The sequence below is a fragment of the Pelophylax lessonae genome (genome assembly GCF_965119305.1).
Source record: "Pelophylax lessonae genome assembly, chromosome: 13".
Classification (NCBI taxonomy): Eukaryota; Metazoa; Chordata; class Amphibia; order Anura; family Ranidae; genus Pelophylax; species Pelophylax lessonae.
This window is the reverse complement of record NC_138780.1, coordinates 142,569,876-142,587,463: the sequence shown is the minus strand read 5'-3', so window position 1 is coordinate 142,587,463 and position 17,588 is coordinate 142,569,876. Positions and strand designations below refer to the sequence as shown.

At 50.4% G+C, this 17,588-nt stretch overlaps 1 protein-coding gene across 1 annotated transcript in view; it reads right to left on the bottom strand.

Moving 5' to 3' along the window:
- Nucleotides 1–17,588, bottom strand: part of DLGAP5 (DLG associated protein 5) — a 108,707-nt gene that overhangs the window by 36,897 nt on the left and 54,222 nt on the right. The window contains exon 13 of the mRNA XM_082275217.1: nt 7,415–7,575. Coding sequence (XP_082131343.1) covers nt 7,415–7,575 — 161 coding nt within the window. The remainder of the gene's footprint in view (nt 1–7,414; nt 7,576–17,588) is intronic.

The following is a 17,588-nucleotide window of genomic DNA, read 5'->3' as shown; positions in this document are numbered from 1 at the left end:
CGTTAAGAGCTGTGAAAATGTGGAAATGTCCTCTGAGGAACTGGCAAGCTCACTAGATTGCTTTAAAAAAAAAAAAAGGCATCGATTCTTTCCTGGGTGTACATAAATTAAATGGGAACTAAGATTTATAGGTAAAGTTGATCCAGGGAATATCCGATTGTCTCTCGGGGGATCAGGAAGGAATTTTTTTCCCCTGCTGTAGCAAATTGGATCATGTTTTGCTGGGGTTTTTCGCCTTCCTCTGTATCAACTGCGGGTTTAGAACTGTGTAAATGGGATTGCATGGTTGGGTTTTCTTTACTGTTTTCTTTGTTTTTTTTATTGGTTGAGCCAGATGGACTTGTCTTTTTTTTTTCAACCCGACAAATGGCACTTTTCCACTGCAAGTACCGGCTCGGCTCTACTCGGCCCTGCTTGGCCCGGTTTGCTTTTCCACTGCGGTACCGCATGGTATAGTGTCGGAACGGTTCGGTACGGTATAGGTTTGCTTTTCCACTAAAGTAGTACTAAAGTTAAGTGGGTGGGATAACAACGGGGTGGGTGTGATTCTCTGACCAATCAGTGGCTAGTAGTGACTGCATGCAAAGGATTGTGGGATATGGTACCAGTTTGGTACCTGTTGGAACCACAATCGAGTAGGTACTGTTTTTTCAGAGCCGTACCGTACCGTTCGGTTCCATGCAGTGGAAAAGCAAACCTATACCGTACCGAACCGTTCCGACCCTATACCATGCGGTACCGCAGTGGAAAAGCACAAAAGCGTGCCGAGCCGGTACGGTTCTATGCAGTGGAAAAGCGCCATATGTAACTGTAGCTCCCCAGCACCAGCAGCGCTCATGCTGCCCCAGACCATGACCCTCCCACCACAATGCTTGACTGTAGGCAAGACACACTTGTCTTTGTATTCCTCACCTGTATGCCGCCACACACACTTGACACGATCTGAACCAAATAAATTTATCTTGGTCTCATCAGACCAGAGGACATGGTTCCAATAATCCATGTCCTTAGTCTGCTTGTCTTCTGCAAACTGTTTGCGGACTTTGTGCATCATCTTTAAACAGGCTTCCTTCTGGGACGAAATCCATGCAGACCAATTCGATGCAGTGTGCGGCGTACAGTCTGAGATCTGGCAGGCTGACTACCGCCCCTTCAACCTCTGCAGCACTCTGGCAGCACTGATAATCGGATTTTTGTAAGATCTTACCGTAAAATCCTTTTCTCTTAGCTCATTGACAGACGTAGTCTTCTTGATTCACAAGAACTGGGTTATGTTGTCTCCGCAGGAGCAGGACTAGGCAGAAAGAAAAAAACGTTCTAGCTCCACCTTAGGGGCAGTCCCTGAGGGTATATCCTCCCTCTCTCTGCTACAAGGCATCAGTTCTGTCACAAAGCAGCAACAGAGAATTTAACCCAACCCAACTCAATGATAGAGAGGCGGGTACTACGTCTGTCAATGAGCTAAGAGAAAAGGATTTTACGGTAAGATCTTACAAAAATCCGATTTTCTCTGTCGCTCATTGACAGACGTAGTCTTCTTGATTCACAAGAACTGGGACATCCAGAAGCAGTGCCACAAATGAGGGGTGGGATTGACCGAAATCAAAATCCAATCTAGAAGGCCCAACCGGTGCCAAACTAGAAGTTTTAAAGGCTCATTATAAACAAAGAATGAGACTCAAATGCAAATTTCCAACGGAAAAAAAAACCCTCGAGGCAGACCACTGGTCTCCTCAAATGGCGGCCTGCAAAACCTTGCGGCCAAACGAGGCATCAGACGATGCCATTACATCAACTTTATAATGTTTTGTAAAGGTATGCACCGACAACCAGGTAGCCGCCTTGCACACCTGGACCACTGACGCCTGATGGCGAAAGGCCCATGACGCACCAAGTGCCCGAGTGGAGTGCGCCTTAACAGGGAACGGGGGCTCCCGACCCTTAATAGAATAAGCCTGTACCACCGTCTGATCCATTTGGAAATAGTCGCGGCAGATGCAGGCAACCCCTTTTTGGGTCCATCCGGGATCACAAAAAGTGAATCCGTCTTGCGAAACGAGTCTGTCGTTTTCAAGTATACCCTGATCGCCCGGACCACATCCAAGGAGTGTAAAGCAAACTCCCGAGGATGACTGGGCTTAGGACACAGGGAAGGTAATACAATTTCTTCATTCAGATGAAATTCTGAAACCACTTTTGGTAGGAAGGATGGATTCGGAAGAAGAACCACCTTATCTCTATGAACCACCAGATATGGGGAACGACAAGATAAAGCGGCCAGTTCTGACACCCTGCGTGCAGAAGTGATAGCCACCAAGAAGGCCACCTTCTGGGACAACGTAGGTAGAGGAATCTCCCTAATATCTTCAAAGGGAGGTTTCTGAAGAACCGACAATACTAAATTAAGATCCCAGGGTGGCAACGGCGCGCGCACTGGCGGAGCCAGATGTCGCACCCCCTGGATGGAATTCCGCACCAAGGAATGAGTAGCCAAAGGCTTCTGAAAGAAGATAGCTAAGGCTGAGACCTGACCCTTGATAGTGCTCAAGGCCAGTTTCTGCTCAACCCCTTGTTGCAGAAAAGCTAATATTCGACTAACCGAATAGGACCGTGGACGGAACCCCAGAGGTTCACACCATGCAATGTAGGACTTCCATGTACGATGATAAATCTTTCTGGAAGTCGCTTTCCTTGCTTTAACTAGAGTAGGAATAACTGAAGCTGACAATCCCTTGTCCTTCAGCACCTGGGTCTCAATAGCCAGGCCGTTAAAGCCAGCGATCGTAAAGCAGGATGGAAGATCGGTCCCTGAGACAGTAGGTCCTCCCTGAGAGGAAGTCTCCACGGGACGTCCGCCACCAGTCTGACCAAGTCGGCGTACCACGCTCGGCGAGGCCAGTCCGGAGCTACCAGGATTACTGGAATTCCTTCCTCCTCTATCCTGCGAAGAAGTCTTGGCAGTAACCCGAGAGGAGGGAAGGCATACATTAGCTGGTATTGCCCCCACGGGGCGATCAGTGCGTCTGCGGTCTCTGCTAGAGGATCGCGGGAGCGAGCCACGAATCTCTGTACTTTCCTGTTGAATCGTGATGCCAACAGATCCACATCCGGGGTGCCCCGCCGTAGGCACAACTGGTGGAAAACTTCTGGATGGAGGGACCATTCCCCCTGATCCAGAGTCTGACGGTTGAGATAATCTGCCTGCCAATTCTCCACCCCCGGAATGTACATCGCAGAGATAGCTGGAACAAATCGTTCCGCCCAGCGAAATCGTTCCGCCCAGCGAAGAATGCAAGCCACTTCTTTGGCCGCTCGGACACTCTTGGTGCCCCCCTGGTGATTGACATAAGCCACGGCCGTGGCGTTGTCCGACTGGATCCGAACCGGGCTGCCCTGGAGCTGCTCGGTCCAGTGAATCAGACAAAGTCTGATCGCTCTCAGTTCCAATACATTTATCGGCAACCTGGATTCTTCCAGGGACCAAAGTCCCTGGACAGATAACTGACCGAGAATTCCTCCCCATCCGGATAGACTGGCATCCGTGGTCACTATCGTCCAATATATTGGCAGAAATGACTTTCCCTGGCTGAGCATCGGAGACCGAAGCCACCAGACCAGAGACTCTCTGGTCTGTTTGCTCAATCGGATCCGATTGTCCAGGGATTCCGATTCCATCTGAGAAGAATTTCTTGCTGAAGAATTCGGGTATGGGACTGGGCAAATGGGACTGCTTCGAAGGAAGCCACCATCAACCCCAGAACCCTCATGCAAGTTCGAAGAGAAGACCAGCTGTTGGATAGTAACAACTGGACTGCTGATTGAATCTTCCGGAGTTTCCCTACCGGAAGGAAAACTCTTGACCTGACTGTGTCTAGAATTAGACCCAGATATTCGAGCCTCTGGGTGGGAACCAGAAATGACTTTTGCTGGTTCACCAGCCACCCGAATTCCTGTAAAGAAATTATAGTAATTTCTATGTTTTGTAGCAGGGTCTGAGGAGACTCTGCATGAAGCAGGAGATCGTCTAGGTAACCTAGAACTCACCATACCGAACCGACAGGCACCCTCTCTTCACAATACCCTCTCCACCGGGGTGGGGGGTTGTGGACCACTCCGGACGCCTCGACTCTCTGGTTCCTGGCGTCCAAGCGAGACTTTTAACTCGCAAGGTCAGTCCCTCCAATGGGACTCCGTCGCGGCCGACCCAGCGCGGAGCTCTGGTCTGCACGCGCTCGTAGGCAGAAACCGGGGTGACCACTGGATCTCAACATCCAGCCCGTCGCCCGGCCCCGCATACTTACTTGAATGTGTCGCGGCCGACCAAGCGCAATGCAATGGTCTGCGCGCGCTCGTAGGCCGGCTGGGGTGACCACTAGTGTCGCCCAGTCCGGCGTATTTGCTTGAAGATCTCACAGGAAAAAAACACTGGAGAAAACTACCTAAAAAATATTTTTTCTAAAGAAAAAATCTTGCCAGGACCAAAAAGATCCCAGCAAGGAACTTAGGTCCTTACTCCTGACTAGACAGAAAAAAACTGATGCCTTGTAGCAGAGAGAGGGAGGATATACCCTCAGGGACTGCCCCTAAGGTGGAGCCAGAACGTTTTTTCTTTCTGCCTAGTCCTGCTCCTGCGGAGACAACATAACCCAGTTCTTGTGAATCAAGAAGACTACGTCTGTCAATGAGCGACAGAGAAATGTCTATTTCCCAAAGACAACCTCTGGATATGACGCTGAACACATGCACTCAACTTTTGGTCGACCATGGCGAGGCCTGTTCTGAGTGGAACCTGTACTTTCACACCGCTGTATGGTCTTGGCCACCATGCTGCAGCTCAGTTTCAGGGTCTTGGCAATCTAATAGCCTAGGCCAGTGATGGTGAACCTTAGCACCCCATGATGCTCATGCACTCTGCAGTGTAGTTGATCATGGGAAATATAATTCTAAGACATCTGGGGTGCCAAGGTTCACCATCGCTGGCCTAGGCCATCTTTATGTAAAGCAACAATTCTTTTCAGATCCTCAGAGAGTTCTTTGCCATGAGGTGCCATGTTGAACTTCCAGTGACCAGTATGAGAGAGAGCGCGATCACACCAAATTTAACACACCTGCTCCCCATTCACACTTGACACCTTGTAACACTAACGAGTCACATGACACCGGAGAGGGAAATCGCTAATTGGGGCCCAATATGGACATGCTCACTTAGGGGTGTACTCACTTTTGTTGCCAGAGGTTTAGACATGAATGGCTGTGTGTGGAGTTATTTTTAGGGGACAGCAAATTTACACTGTTATACAAGCTGTACACTCACTTTACATTGTAGCAAAGTACAGGGTTCATACACATTTTTACCAATAAAATTCCATGACTTTTCCATGATTTCACGTAAATATTTATGACCTAAAGTTTCATGAAATGTCTATGTATACATGTTAAATAAGCAGAAAATCCATGTCACGCCCAGCATATTTTTACTAAAATAAATGACAATCTTTTTAGTGTACAGTACCTCTGCAGTTAGGGTTTAGTTTCTGGATACAGAGCGACTCAAAATGGTCCCTTGTTTTACAGTGGATGAGATGGAAGCACCACTGCCGCAGCTGGGAGCGGGTGTCACTTCAGGCGCACGGGTGAAAAAGCTAAGAACTCTGATGTAGGGGGGACTCTGGTGACCAGAGACCACTTTCCACAGAGTGAATGCACTAAGGAAGGGAGGGGGGGGGGTCCTGATATAAGGAGGAACCTTTATAACAGTGCCCCCTTACATCAGTGACCCCCCCTCAGACTGGCCGGGCAGCACTGTCACTGACCTCCTCTTAGGTGCACCATGCTCTGGTTTTATCCTGTAGTCTCCTCTCCCCAGTCCACACATGTCTGACTTCTCCTGTGATCCCCATCCCAACAGCACTCCCACTTTTGACTCCTCTCCAGACCCCCTCAGAGACTGCAGACATGATACGATACAAGAGATGGTCAGAGACTGCGGACACGATACAAGAGATGGTCAGAGACTGCGGACACGATACAAGAGATGGTCAGAGACTGCGGACACGATACAAGAGATGGTCAGAGACTGCGGACACGATACAAGAGATGGTCAGAGACTGCGGACACGATACAAGAGATGGTCAGAGACTGCGGACACGATACAAGAGATGGTCAGAGACTGCGGACACGATACAAGAGATGGTCAGAGACTGCGGACACGATACAAGAGATGGTCAGAGACTGCGGACACGATACAAGAGATGGTCAGAGACTGCGGACACGATACAAGAGATGGTCAGAGACTGCGGACACGATACAAGAGAAGGTCAGAGACTGCGGACATTATAGAAGAGCACTAGGGGGGGCCGGAGAGCACAGGGGAAGCAGAGAGCACTGGAGGAGCTGAAGGGCATGGGGGGGAATAGAGAGAATTAAGGGGGGGTTTGGAGAGCATTGCAGGGGGGTTGGAAGGCGCAGGGGGTGGGGGAACTAGAGAGCACTGTCGGGGGGGGGGGGGGGGGACAGGAAATCACTGAGGGGGGAGCCAGGGAGCACAGGGGGGTGGAGAGCACGGAGGGGGCTAAGAGCACTGGGGGGTGGGGTTAACAGGACCGAGGGGGGGCTAAAGAGCACCGAGGGGGGGGGGGGGGGGGGCTAGCAAAGGAAGTTGTATAGGAAGGGGATGGGGCAGCTGCATATAGATGAATTGAACTTTACATATTCCTAGTGCAGCTTCTGAGAGGAGGAGTAACCAGCATTCAGCGACATGAGGCATGAGGAATATGGAAAGTTCAATTCATCTCTATGCAGCTGTCCCATCCCATCCCCGTCCTATCCAGCACAAGAGACTCCTCAGGCACTCTCACTGACCTTCTTCCTGCCGCTGCAGCTGCCTTCTTCACACGACACCCCCCAGTGCACGCGCCCCCCCCCCCCCCCCCCCCCGCTGGTACGCCCCTGAGAGCGGGACAGCAAGTGCACCATTTCTCAGTTTCAGCGGATCAATCCGCCGCAGAGTTCCCAGCCTGTCACGGTCTATTCATATTGAAGAGACCAGTGATCAGGCTTCAGCTGTGCAGTGCGCTGCGGCTGATTCATCCGCCTAAACCCGAAACAGAGAAAAAAAAAAAAGTGTCCACTTACTGTCCCCCGCTCCCACAGAATACAGGTGGCCCGGAGACAAAATTAAATAGTTGCACAACACAATTCCATGACTTCTCCAAAACTTAGTAAGTTTACTCATTTTCCAGGATTTTCATGACCGTACGAACCCTGAAAGTATCTTTTCATGTGACAATACTGAAGAAATGACAACATATTTACAACAATGTTAGGGGTGTACTCACTTTTGTGAGATACTAGATGCTTGGAAGAGACGTATTTTGGGAGTTTTTTTTTTACAGTTTAAACAGACAGCACAAACCTGAAAATAAATCATATCCCAAAATCCATCAAGATCTGTACATGTGGTTTCTTTTTCTCCACGCTTAAATTCACAGTTATCCACCAGGCCCTCAAACTGTTTAAACCGTTCGGTCATCAGCAGCCTGGTTTGCCCAACTGTTGTTCTGATCAGATCTTTTGCTAAACGGGAAAAAAAAAAAAAAAAAAAAGGAAAAAGGATTCATGTACTTCTTAAAATCTGCATTATAAAACCATAAATGTAATTAACAGAACTAGAATACAAAAGGGGTTAGACTAGACTAAATTATAATAGGAGAAGATAGTTTAAACATTTTTGTTTGCAGCATAGGACATATCTAAAGAAATACACAACCAACCCCAAAATAGAGGGGCGGGAGCTGCGTCTGTCAGAGGACTCAAAATAATTTTACGGGAAGTTATTACAAAAATTATATTTTCTCTTGCGTCCTCTGACGCAGCTTTCTATAGTTTCTTCACCAATGGGACGTCCCATAGCAGTGTAAGCATGAGGGATGGAAAGAAAGCAACAAAACATTTCAGCAAGGCTAGAGAAAACAGCCAACAGGGCAACAGAAGCTCAACCCCAAAACAAAAATTCCCCCCTGAAAGAGAACAGTAAATCTCTTTCAGCAAACAGCAGCCTGCAAAACCTTGCAGCCAAAAAGGAAGCATCAGAGGATGCCATCAAATCAATCTTGTAGAATTTTGTAAAAGTGTGCACGGAAGAACAGGTCGCCGCCTTACACACCTGAGCCACCGAAGCCTGATGGCGAAAAGCCCAAGAGGCACTCAGCGCTTTAGTAGAATGTGCCCTCACAAGGCAAGGAGGAACCGGACCCTTAAATTAATAGGCCTGAACAATAGTCTGTCTGATCCCCTTTGATATGGTTGCAGCAGACGCAGCCGAACCCTTACGAGATCCCTCAGGAAGGACAAACAGGGAATCAAGACGTCCGAAAGGATTCCATGGCCGACAGGTAAACCCTGATCGCCCGAACCACATCCAGCAAATGCAAGGTAAATTCTCTGGGTTGCTTGGGCTTCGCACAGACGAAGGCAAAACAATGTCTTCATTGAGGTGGAAAGCGGACACCACCTTAGGGAGAAAGGATTGGTTAGGTCGCTGAACAACCTTATCCCTATAAACAACCAGATAAGGCGAACAGCAAGACAGAGCCGCCAACTCAGACGCCCTGCGAGCAGAGGTGATAGCCACCAGAAAGGCAACTTTCTGAGATAAAGGCAGAGAGAGTGAGTTCTCTGATAATTTCAAAGGGAGGTCGTTGCAGAACAGACAAAACCAAATTCAGATCCCACAAAGGTAAAAGGGGATCTCCTCGGAAGGGCCAGATGAAGCACCCCTTGAATAAAGGTGCAAATCAAAGAGTTAGTCACCAAGGGACGTTGATCGTAAACGGCTAAGGCCGACACCTGACCTTTAAACATGCCCAACGTTGCTCCACTCCTTTCTGCAAGAAGGCCAAGACCCTCGCCACCGGAAAAGCGAGAGGATGCAACCCTTCTGACTCACACCAGGCAATATACATCTTCCCAAGTACAATGATAAATCTTCCTGGAAATCTTCTTCCTAGCTCTCAGCAAGGTAGGAATCCCAGAATCAGAGAGACCTCTGTCCCTCAACAGCCACACCGTTAAAGCCAGCGACTGAAGCAGGATGGAAGATCGGTCCTTCAGACAAAAGCTCTTCTCTGAGAGGGAGTCGCCAAGGAGCATCGTCTACCAGCCTTACTCGGCCTGCATACCAAGACCGACGAGGCCAGTCTGGAGCTACCAAAATGACTGGAATCTCTTCTGCCTAGATTTTGCGCAGAAGTCTCGGCAGAAGCTGTAGTAGAGGAAAAGCGCAAAAAAAAAAAAAAAAATCAGACAATACTGACCCCAAGGGGCCACCAGAGCATCTGCAGTGTTGGCCAAAGTATCTCGAGACCTTGCCACAAACCTCTGAACCGGGAATCGGGGGTCCCGCACCGGAGTGACAGTTGTTCAAACTTCTGGATGAAGAGGCCATTCGCTCAGCTCCAACACCTGTACAGGTAGTCTGCCTGCCAATTTTACACCCCTGGAATGTGCACAGCAGAGAGGGCTGGAACATATCGTTCTGCACACTTTAGGATGTTGGCTACTTCCCGGGCCACTAGGGCACTTTTTTGTGCCTCTGATGATTGAACCCTTACCGGGCACCCCTGCAAACGATTCGTCCACAGGGAACCCGAATCTCCAGGATGTTGATTGGCAGACTGGATTCCCGAGTCCAAACTCCTTGAGCCGAGACTGTACCCAAGACCCCTCCCCCACCCGCACAGGATGGCATCTGTGAAAACCACTGTCCAATACCGGGGGAGAAAGGACTTCCCCTGCCAAAGCACCAGGGAACGGAGCCACCAAATCAGGGATCCCCTCACACCTCAGCGCAACAGGATCAGATTGTCCAGGGATTGAGGATTCCGGTCCCACTTAGCAAGAATCTCCTTTTGCAGATGCCTGCCTGGTATAGAAATGAGCAAACAGAACCGCCTCGAAGGTGGAGACCATCAAGCTCAGCACCTGCATGCAAGCCCTGAGAGACGACCGACAGTTTGAGAACAGGAGCCGAATCGCATGCTGCAACTTTATTGCCTTTGGAAGTAACACCCTGGCTAAGGCCAAATCCAAAGTCAGGCCCAGGTAGTTGGACAGAGTCAGAGCCAGTTTCTGAAAAACTGAATTTTTGTAAAATCTTACCGTAAAATTCCTTTCCGAGTTCTCCGACAGTCGCCACCCCTCATAAGTCATCACTAATGGTATTGACTTCCGCTCCGTAGGAGTAGCTAGGCATAAGACTTAGTTAAGAAACAAAAAGCATTTAGTGTAGAAACACCCATGGGGGCTGTCCCAATGGTCAATACCCCCCTGCAGTAATCCATCCCAACTCGGTTTGGTAGCATAGCAGTAAGTGTACAAGAAAAAACCCCAAAAGAGGGGCGGGGGCGGCGACTGTCGCAGGACTCAGAGAACGGAATTTTACGGTAAGATTTTACAAAAATTCCGTTTTCTCTTACATCCTCCCGACAGTCACCGCCCCTCATAAGTCATCACTAACGGGATGTCCCAAAGCAGTGTAGACATGAGGGGTGGGAGACGCAACCGCACAAAAGGAACCTTACACACACAGTAAGAGAACAGACTGGGCAACAGACAAAAGCTCAACAGGAGCAACAACCCAGGAAAGCAAATAACCCAGGGGATGAACAACCAAAACAGCCAGGGACCCACAAAAAAAAAAAAAAAAAAAAAAAAAAAAAAAACACAAGGGTCCCCTATGGCACTGCCACACTGAGAACTTTGCAGCCAAAAGGAGGCATCAGCTGATGCCAGAACATCAACCTTATAGAATTTTGAAAAAGTGTGCACTGACGACCAAGTCGCAGCCTTGCACACCTGGGTCACCGAGGCCTGATGCCGGTAGGCCCAAGACGTACTCAAGGATCTGGTAGAGTGTGCCTTAACAGGGAAGGGCGGAACCCATTCCTGCAAAGCATAAGCCTGGACAATCGTCGGTCTGATCCATTTGGCAATGGTCGCCGCAGACTCAGCCATGCCCTTCCGAGGTCCCTCAGGAAGGACAAAGAGGGAATCCGATTTCCGAAAGGATTCTGTGGATGACAGGTAAACCCTGATCGCCCTGACAACATCCAAGGAATGCAACGCAACCTCCTTAGGCTTCGCACAGAGCGAAGGCAAAATAATGTCCTCATTAAGGTGAAAGTTAGACACCACCTTAGGGAGAAATGAAGAGTGAGGTCGCAAGACCACCTTATCCTTATGAACCACCAGGTAAGGAGAGCGGCAAGACAACGCCGCCAACTCAGACACCCTGCGAGGCGAAGTGATCGCCACCAAAAAGGCCACCTTCTTGGACAGCATAGGTAGCGATATCTCCCAGATGTTTTCAAAGGGAGAACGCTGTAACGTGGACAGAACCAAGTTCAAGTCCCATAGAGGTAAAGGCTCCCTCCGGGGAGGGGCCAAACGTCGCACACCTTGAATGAAGGTGCGAATTAAGGAATGAGACGCCACAGGGCGTTGAAAAAGAACAGCCAGTGCAGATACCTGGCCCTTTATCGTGGCCAGCGCCAGGCGCTGGTCCACACCAGTCTGGAGGAAAGCCAACACTCTCGACACAGAGTATGAGCGACTAGAAAACCCCCTGGACTCACCAGGCGAAATAAGCTTTCCAGGTACGGTAATAAATCTTACCAGACAAGGCTTTCCTAGCCTTGATTAAAGTAGGAATGACCTCAGGGGAGAGACCCCTATCTCTCAAGACCTGGCTTTCAAGCCAGCGACTGTAAAGCAGGGTGGAAGATCGGTCCCTGAGCCCGCAGATCTTCTCGCAGGGGCAGCCGCCAAGGAGGCGCGACTGCCAGGTGAACGATGTCCGCCTACCAGGACCGGCGTGGCCAGTCCGGCGCCACCAGTATCACCAAGTTCGGTTCCGAGGCCAACCTGCGCAGGAACCTGGACAACAACTGAATTGGAGGAAAGGCATACATCAGACGATACTGATGCCAAGGCACCAGAAGCGCATCCGAGGGTCGCGCGTTCTTGCCACGAACCTTTGCACCTTGTGGTTTAACCGGGACGCGAACAGATCCACGTCCGGGAATCCCTACTTCGCACACAGCAGTTGAAAGACCTCCGGGTGTAGGGACCATTCCCGCTGGTCCAGGGGGTGGCGGCTCAGATAATGTGCCTGCCAATTCTCCACACCCGGAATGTGAACTGCCGAAATCGCCGGGACATGAGTCTCGGCCCAAGACAGAATGTCGGTCACCTCCCGGGTCGCCCGGGCACTCCTGGTGCCCCCTTGGTGGTTGATGTAAGCCACCGCGGTAGTATTGTCCGTCTGTACCCATACAGGACTGCCCTGAAGTCGATCCGACCACTGGAAGAGACACAGTTTGATCGCTCTCAATTCCAAGACGTTGATCGGAAGGGAGGATTCCTCCTCCAACCAAGCACCCTGGGCAGACTGGATGCCCAGAACGCCACCCCAGCCCGATAGGCTGGCATCCGTGGTAACCACTGTCCACAGTAACGGCCGGAAGGATTTTCCTTCGACACCGCCGGGGACTGAAGCCACCACAGAAGACCCATTCTGGTCCGGCGACTCAATGAGACACTCAGATCCAAGGATCAACCGAAGGAGACAAAGTAGACTTCTGTACGTTGATGGTCCATCCGAACTCCTGGAGCGTCTGTACCGTAGTGGACAGATCGAGCAGCAGGCTCTGGCTGGCACTCGATCGTCCAGATATCCCAAGACCACAATGCCCTGTGCCCTCAGCAGGCCCAGAACAGGTGCCAGCACCTTGGTAAAGACCCTTGGAGCCGAAGCGAGACCGAAAGGTAACGCCACAAACTGATAGTGGTCCTCCGCTATGGCAAACCGAAGGTACCTCCGATGACCCTCGAAAATGGGGATGTGCAGGTATGCATCCTTCAGGTCTATAGAGGCCAGGCATTCCCCTGGACTCAGGGAGGCCACCACCAAGCGGAGGGATTCCATACGGAACTTTAGAACACGCACAAAGCGGTTCAGAGCTTTCAGGTCCAGGATAGGACGCACCTTGCCCTCCTTTCTGGGCACAGTGAACAGATTGGAAGAAAACCCCCGAAACCTGTCCCGATGAGGCACCGGGACAATCACCCCCTGGGCAAGCAGGTCCTGCACCGCCTGATGCAGGTCCCGTAGACGCCCCAGGGTCAGATGAAGATTTGAGGGGAAGAATCTGTCCGCTGGCCGGGAAAGGAATTTGATCTTATTCCCTGACCGAATGATTTCCTGAACCCACCTGTCCGGAATGCAGAGCAGCCAAGGTTGGAGGAAACCATGAAAACGCCCTGAGATGGGTGAGGGCGCCCCTTCAGGCAGAGGCGGATTGACCCACCGCACCGGCATTGCCAGACTTCTGCTTGCCCGCCCAGGGCTTCTTCTGGCCACCTTGGCCCTTGAAGGGTTTGCCCTCGTTTTGTGGCTTAAAGGCACAAAAGGACCCCTGATTGGGTCGAAAAGCGGGACCCCGCTTGCCACGAAAAAGACTTGTTCTTTTGATTCTGGGGTAGCATAGTGCTCTTGCCCCCCGTGACTCCTTTCACCAAGGTATCTAACGCCTCGCCAAAAAGACGACACCCTGCATAGGGAAAATCAGCCACCGTTTTCCACGACGTCTGGTCAGCCGACCAGCTCTTCAGCCAGATCAGTCAACGGTTAAGCACCGCGACACTAGACAGGCGTGCAGCCAAAGGGGCCTCATTCAAAGCCGCATCGCTCAAATACATGACCCCTTGATGAATTTGGTCCACCATAGCCAGTGTTGCAGGTGGGGCAGAGCCAGACGCGAGGGTGCGCCTAAGCACCTTAGTCCAATCCGCCACCGCCTGAGCCACCATGACAGAAGCAAAAATAGGTTTGAGCAAGGAACCCGCCACCATGTAGGAATGGCAGGCCAGAGACTCCAACCTCCTGTCCGTGGGATCCCGGAACACTGGGGTATCCTCAGTGGGAATCAAAGTAGCCTTGTTTAACATGGCCACAGTGTGATCCACCTGGGGAGGCACACACCAGCGCGAATCCGTAGACGGCCCAAAGGGGTAAAGCAGTTTAAACCGACTAGGCACCGTGAAAGGACGTTTTAAATTGTGCCATAGTTCATTCAGTGTGATGAAACTCAGCGGGGCAGGGAAAAACCTGCGCCAATAAGCAGGTCCTATGTGTACTAAAAGAGGACACAATGCCCGGAGGACTGGGCTCATCCTCCAAGTGTAGCGTTTCTTTCACAGAAGAAATCAACGCATCCATAGTCGCGCGTTCAGGCGACCCCGGGGGAGAATCATCCACCCCCGCCTCCCCCTCAGACCCCAGCGGGACCAGGGACGAGCGAGACCCTGAAAAGGGCACGCCAGCCACATCACCATCTGAATCAGTGGAGAAAGACAGTCTAGGCCTTTTCCTAGCAGCTCGTTCAGCCATCAGCACCTCCATTTTGGACACCAAAGACGCCACTACAGCGGCCAAATCCGGTATAACAGGGGGTTCAGCAGGACTGGAGTCACCCACCAAGGCTGGAGGGAATTTACTGTCCTGAGATTCCATTGCACAAAGTCACAATAAAAGTACTGGCCCTTTAATATCGCTGCGGAGTGCGCAGCCCACCGCTATATACACAGTGAACACCGACCCCCCAAAAAAGGGACAAAAAACTGAGCCAGGAAGGACAAAACAGAGTAAAGCCCCGTACACGTACCGATTGTCGGCCGTAAATATTCGGCCGATGACCGATCGGCCGATTGTAAGCTTGTTAGTATGATGCTTCCGACAGCGCATTTTCGGCCGAACAGAATCTGTCGTGCAGGCATTAAAATTTCTGTTGGCTAACACCAGAAAGGCCGATTGTTCGCCAGTCAGTACAGATTTCGGCCGACAGACAGAAGATTTGCAAGACTGGGCATGCTCAGAAAAGAAAAAAAGACAAGGAAAGTTAACCATCACATGACATCACTTCTGCAGTCGGCTGTTGTTGGCCGACAAAATTAGTGTGCAGTCTTTTGCAGTTTAACAGACACGACAGCCCTGGACAAAAGACGGCCGATCATTCAGCCGACGATCAGTACGTGTGTACGGGGCTTTATGGAAGAGAGTCTGCAGAGCCCCACAGAGTGTTACCACACCGATCTCTGCTCCAGAGGAAAAAGGAAGTGAGGTCATCAGAGGCTGAAAACTATATGCTGCAAGGCCAAGGGAAAATGGCTGCCCATAGAAATGAATGGGAGGCTTCAACAAGAAGGCCGCCGACATGTGCTTGGAACGATCGTTCTGCCACACACAAGATGGCGCCGGATATGCCAGACATAAGCCAGACATGCTTGCCCATACCTAAAATGGCAGACCGCATGTTTTTCACCCGCTGCGGCCGCCGCACACACCGTCTGTACCCCCAAAACACCGCAGTGACACAGGGGAGGGGGCCCCCAAACCCACAAAGCACCCGCAGTGCATAAAAGACCCCCGCAGGGATTGCATCAGGGAGCCCCACACAGGCACAGACATGGGGAACACAGCAACACAGGACTGCCACCCCAGACAGAGGCCCCACACAGAAGGAACTTACCTGTACCGGATGGCGCGGGGTGCCTCTATGAACGGAAAGCCGCTGCCCTCAGATGACAGGGAATGCCGTTAGACAAACACAGGACACTGCAGCACCTCAGATGTGTCCAGTGAGGTAGCCACCTCACAGGCTGCATCCCTGCTGCAAGCAGGGATGGGTCGTTCTTAATGCCAGGACGAACACATGGCTGAACGCTCGATGGCGGGCTGGGGATCCCTCTGACCCTCTGCCCTGGAGAGCCAGGGCGGCCAGTCCGATCCCCAGCTCCGCAGAATCCATCTTCATCCGAAGATCCGACTAAACTAAGCTGACAAAATAAACAGCTAGTAAAGCAAAGAAAAAAAAATTAAATTTTGCAAAGAAAAAAATCAAAAGAAAAAAGAAGATCAGAAAGGCTGAGACTGAAGCCCCAGCACAGGGAAGCCTGACTACTCCTGACGCTAGGCAGAGACAAACAGTTGGGATGGATTACTGCCGGGGGGTATTGACCAGTGGGACAGCCCCCATGGGTGTGTCTATGCTAAATGCTTTTGTTTCTTAACTAAGGCTGGCCATACACTATACAATTTTCTTGTTCAACTTTCCTTTAGATTTACCAAAACCATATAATATAAGTTCAAACCTGAACACTTTCAATTTGTATGCAATCAGGCAGGCCCTTGCACTACATACTTGAAGGTAAATCTAAAGGAAATTGAATAAGAAAATTGTATGGTGTATGGCCAGCCTAAGTTCAATGCCTAGCCACTCCTGCAGAGCGGAAGTCAATATCCATTAGTGATGACTTATGAGGGGCGGCGACTGTCGGAGGACGTAAGAGAAATTCAGTTTCCAGCCGAACTCTCAGAGTTCGCACAGTGATGTCCAGATCGTCTTAAAGACAGACGGCAACTCTGCTGGCAGAAGGAGATAATCTCAAGGAGGGGCCCATGTCCACCTCAAAACCCTCCAGGGGAAGACAGCTACTCACCATACCCAGAACTAGATAGGCACAGCTCCAAACAGAAACCCTTGCCTTCGAAACTTCGGGTCTGTCGGCCAGGAGGAAGGCTGCAACTCTGGCCGAGACCGGCTCGAAAGAGAATTGGTGTGTTTTTTTTTTTATGTCACACATGCATTTGGGCAGTGTTTATTCAAACGCACATTTCTCTGAAAAAATACACTTTAATGAACTTAAATGCACACAATCACAATAGCAGACCCTTTTTCAGGCAAAATATAAAAGATAGTGTTACACCGAGTAACTAGATACCAAACATGTCACATTTTAAAATGCTCGTAGAATGGCAAAACACTAGGCAATGCTTCAAAACCCTTTACAGGTTACCAGTTTAAAGTTAGAGGCCAGGCGCTGGAATTATTGTTTTCACTTTGACGTTTGCTGCATTACCTCGTATGGTGTGTCTGCCGTTTACGCGTGCATGCGGTACCAATGTGTGCATTCGCCTTTCCGTGCAAGCACAGGGAGACAGGGTATTTTGAATTTCCCCCTCCCCCAAACTATTTCCTTTTTTTTTTTTAATCACTTTTACTGCTGTCACAAGGAATGTAAACATCCCTTGTGAGAGCAATAGGCAGTAAGGTACTCTTTATGGGGAGATCTGGGGGTCTTATTAGACCCCAGATGTCTCCACTGCCCTTAAAAGCATTTGACCACACCAAGGTCGGATACTGTCCAAATTTAAAAATGCTGCCGTTCACATCTAGGAAACCGAAGTGACAAAAATGCTTGTCGCTTCAGGTTTCCTATACCAGTGGTCCTCAACTCCGGTCCTCAGGGCCCACTAACAGGCCAGATTTTAGGTATTACCTTGGGGAGATGCAGACTAGAGTACTGCAATCACTGAGCAGCAAATGATATCACCTGGGATATATTTCAGTTATCTTGCAAACCTGGCCTGTTAGTGGGCCCTGAGGGCCAGGGTTGAGGACCACTGTCCTATACCATAAAGCTCTCCGGAGACCTTCCAATCCTCAAGCTCTGTGATAAGCCAACGGAAC